This window comes from Triticum dicoccoides, chromosome 4A, assembly GCF_002162155.2.
Source record: "Triticum dicoccoides isolate Atlit2015 ecotype Zavitan chromosome 4A, WEW_v2.0, whole genome shotgun sequence".
Taxonomy (NCBI): domain Eukaryota; kingdom Viridiplantae; phylum Streptophyta; class Magnoliopsida; order Poales; family Poaceae; genus Triticum; species Triticum dicoccoides.
In genome coordinates, this window is record NC_041386.1 from 743,121,330 (window position 1) to 743,124,501 (window position 3,172).

The 3,172-nt window shown below is 49.3% G+C and overlaps 1 protein-coding gene across 1 annotated transcript; it reads right to left on the reverse strand.

The window, feature by feature from the left end:
* Nucleotides 1–167: 167 nt before the first annotated feature.
* Nucleotides 168–1,602, reverse strand: LOC119284395 (MDIS1-interacting receptor like kinase 1-like). The gene is made up of 2 exons (XM_037563533.1): nucleotides 816–1,602; nucleotides 168–703 (listed from the first exon to the last, which is right to left on the reverse strand). The coding sequence occupies exons 1-2, from the start codon at nucleotides 1,600–1,602 to the stop codon at nucleotides 333–335; spliced, it is 1,158 nt and encodes a 385-aa protein (XP_037419430.1). The 3' UTR covers nucleotides 168–332.
* Between the last annotated feature and the right edge of the window lie 1,570 nt (nucleotides 1,603–3,172).

Here is a 3,172-nt window from a genome sequence, read left to right on the forward strand (position 1 = left end):
GGGTCTTTGCGCCATTTGGCGCAACTGGTCATCTAGTAAATATGAAACCCAGGATAATTTAACAAATAACAATAACCAGGATAATGTTATGCCAGATACTATTTGCTCAAATCCTAACAAGTAGCAGCAAGAAGTGTTTGCACACAGACAAGGAAAACAAGCAGCAGAATTTTGCAGAGGTGAACACAACTGGACAGCAAAATGTTCTCAGAAAAAGGCAGGATAGTCCATATCACTACTTGTACTTGAGATGTATCTACAAATTAATTCAACCGAGTCATCCTATGAACCATTCATTCATGACGTGATCTTTCTAGAAAAGACAACAAGCATCACAGCAGATAGCAAGCGAGGAGGCCACAGAATGGACCACGCACAAAGCTGCAGCGGAGTCGTTTGAGAGCCATCCGCATGGACGGCCTTTGCTGTGGATTCCCAACTGTGCAATCCACACCCAGCATGAACACAATTGCCATCTCCTCCATGTACCGCGCTTGATCTGGGATGTCCCTGTCCACGGCACTCTGGAACATTTCATGTTGGTTTGCCATCAGTTTAGTGAAGTTGTTTCGTTCCCAAGTCGCCAAATGACCATCCGCTCCAGCTTCATTAGCCATCCGCCCCGTGACGAGCTCCAGCATGAGCACCCCAAAGCTGTATGTGTCAACCTTCTCCGTCAGCTCGCTTGCTGCCACCCCATATTCTACAGTTAATAATTTAGTAGTGCTAGTTAAAAGATCAAGGTAGTCTAGACAGAATTCCCTGTAATTGAGTTAAGACAGAATTCCATTGCGTGCATCGATCGCCCAACATACCTGGAGCTGCGTATCCAAAGTTACCAAGAGGCAGGCCAACAATTGGCAACGGTTGGTCGAGTCCGGCCATATTCATCTGTGCAGCGTCAAAACTGGCTATTACGGGCTTGAAATTCTGATCAAGCAAGATGTTGTTCGAGTTGATGTTGTGGTGGATGATCGGCCTTTTGCATCTGTAGTGCATGTGGCAGAGCCCTTTGGCCATGCCGATGGCGATGACCCTCCTCTGTGGCCAGCTCAGCGGCCGAACATCATCCATGGGTTGGTGCAGCCAGGATTGAAGGCTGACATTCACCGGATACTCATAAACGAGCATGATGGCGTCTTCTCTCTGGATGAGGTCTACGACTTTGATGATGTTGTCGCGAGAATTGCTGGCTAACAGGAACATCTCCGAATTGTAGCGGTACTTGACATTGTCGTCCACTTGTAGTGCTAGGTTCACGTTCAGGCACTTCTTGACGACCAGCGTAGTTGGGAGACTGATGCCAGGAATGCCTTGAAGCTGCACTATGTACAGTTCGTCATCCCTTACCATTCTGCTAGCCCACACCCTTTTCTTATTATTTTCAGTGAGGCTGTGGACTATGGCTTGTCCATTGAGCGCAAGAGGTGGTCTTCGGTACAACCCCCCTCCCCCCCCCCCAACGTATAAAGGGTAGGGGCGGTCATTTTCATGCGCCGTATAAAAATACCCGCCCGCCGTAGGCGCGCCTGCGTCTCCATGATATTCCCAGATCATGGAGGAGATGGCAACTGTGGTCATGCTGGGCGTGGATTGCACCATTGGGAATCCGCAGCAAAGGCCGTCCATGTGGATGGCTCTCAAATGACTCTGCTGCGGCTTTGTGCGCGGCCCATTCCGTGGCCTCCTCACCTGCTATCTGCTGTGATGCTTGTTGTCTTAACCTAGCTAACAATAGTGATGACTGTCAATGCATGTTCTCCAAGCTAAACACAGAGAGACATGCTACATGTTCAGTGCTGCTTCAGTCAGGAGAAGGAACATTGAACATATAAATGATGAGCTAGTGCGCCCAACTAGCGGCACCAGCCACGTCTCCTTTTATTCGTACTGTGGGCGGAGAGCAGAGCCAGCGAACGAGCGAAAGAAAACCAGCTGCGCGTCCCGTCTCACCTAGACCACCTCTCGTCCCCGCACCCACCCCCAATCTGCCGCCTCCTTTCCTCCCCCAGTCCCCACCTCTGCTCCTCCTCCTCCCCAATCCTCCCCATCTCCTCCGTCTCCACTTCTGGTCGGGGCGCCGCCTCCTCTCCACCTCGTGCCCCCCTCCTCCCACTCCGCCACCTCCGCTCCGCTGCACCCCGCCGCTCCGAGGACCATCGACGAGGCGAGGACAGCGGTGCCATCTGACCCGCCGACCCGGAGCCCGCGCCCTCCTGACCAAGCACCGTCCGCCTCCTCCCCCTCCCCGTCCACGCTCGCGGCCGTCCCCGGCCACGCCGGCCGCCATCGCATCATCGCACGTGAGCAGCCTCTCTCCCCGGCTTCCTGCCTTCTCTCTCTCGTGGCCATCTCTGGTAGGCTAGGGTTTCTCTCTGGGACGGGGATGCCTTAGTTGGTTTCTTTTTCTTCATATATGTACTTAGATCTTAGATGTGCTGCCATCTTGCTGTAGGCAGTGCAATTTCCCCTGCAGTCTAGAGACTTTGGTTTCTGTATTATTTTTTAGGAGTTGCAAAATGTGATCTTTGGACAAGGGAGTGATGGTTAGCCCTTAGCAGTCTTCAATTCTGGATCACTTCAATTGATAATTGCTTCATTAATGTGATTTTTTTTCTTGTTTGACATAATCCCACACTTTAGGATCTGGCGAGAATTAATTGGATTATAGTCTAGGTCTGGTCGTGCGTTAAATGGCGAAGGGGCCGCCCACAAGGTACTAGGTCCAATTTCATCGAAATGCTACATCTACCTACTGCCTACTCCACTTGTTCACATACAGTTTTTTGCTTTTGTTTTCACTGATTCACTTTTCTCGGCATTTTTGCGTGGGTCTCTTTTTATGGCCAAGAATGTTCATGCCAACCTTGGTTTTTTCTACAGTAGTTGGTAATCACTCTGAACAATAGTAGATCGGTAAAGCCAATAGTGGTTAGTTTGAGGCTGCTTCTATCTTTCCTACAATAGTTCATTTCAATTGTTCATAGTTTTTACTGTAGTTGTTAATTTGATTACCTATTTTACAAGAAATAACAATCATTCATATATGCCATCTTATTCTTATGCAATAATCTGAAATCTATCTTGTCATACCAGGTCTCCTGTTTTCAATGGCCATAACTATAACTACAGTTTTAACTGATGTGATTAAGGATGGTGTTGGTCGGCCACG

Excerpts from the sequence above, each read along its gene's own strand:
- LOC119284395 (XM_037563533.1), bottom strand. The coding sequence starts at position 1,602 with ATGGTGCAATCCACGCCCAGCATGACCACAGTTGCCATCTCCTCCATG. Across the intron at positions 704-815 it reads CTTTGGATACGCAGCTCCAG|AATATGGGGTGGCAGCAAGC; the intron begins GTATGTTGGGCG and ends TATTAACTGTAG.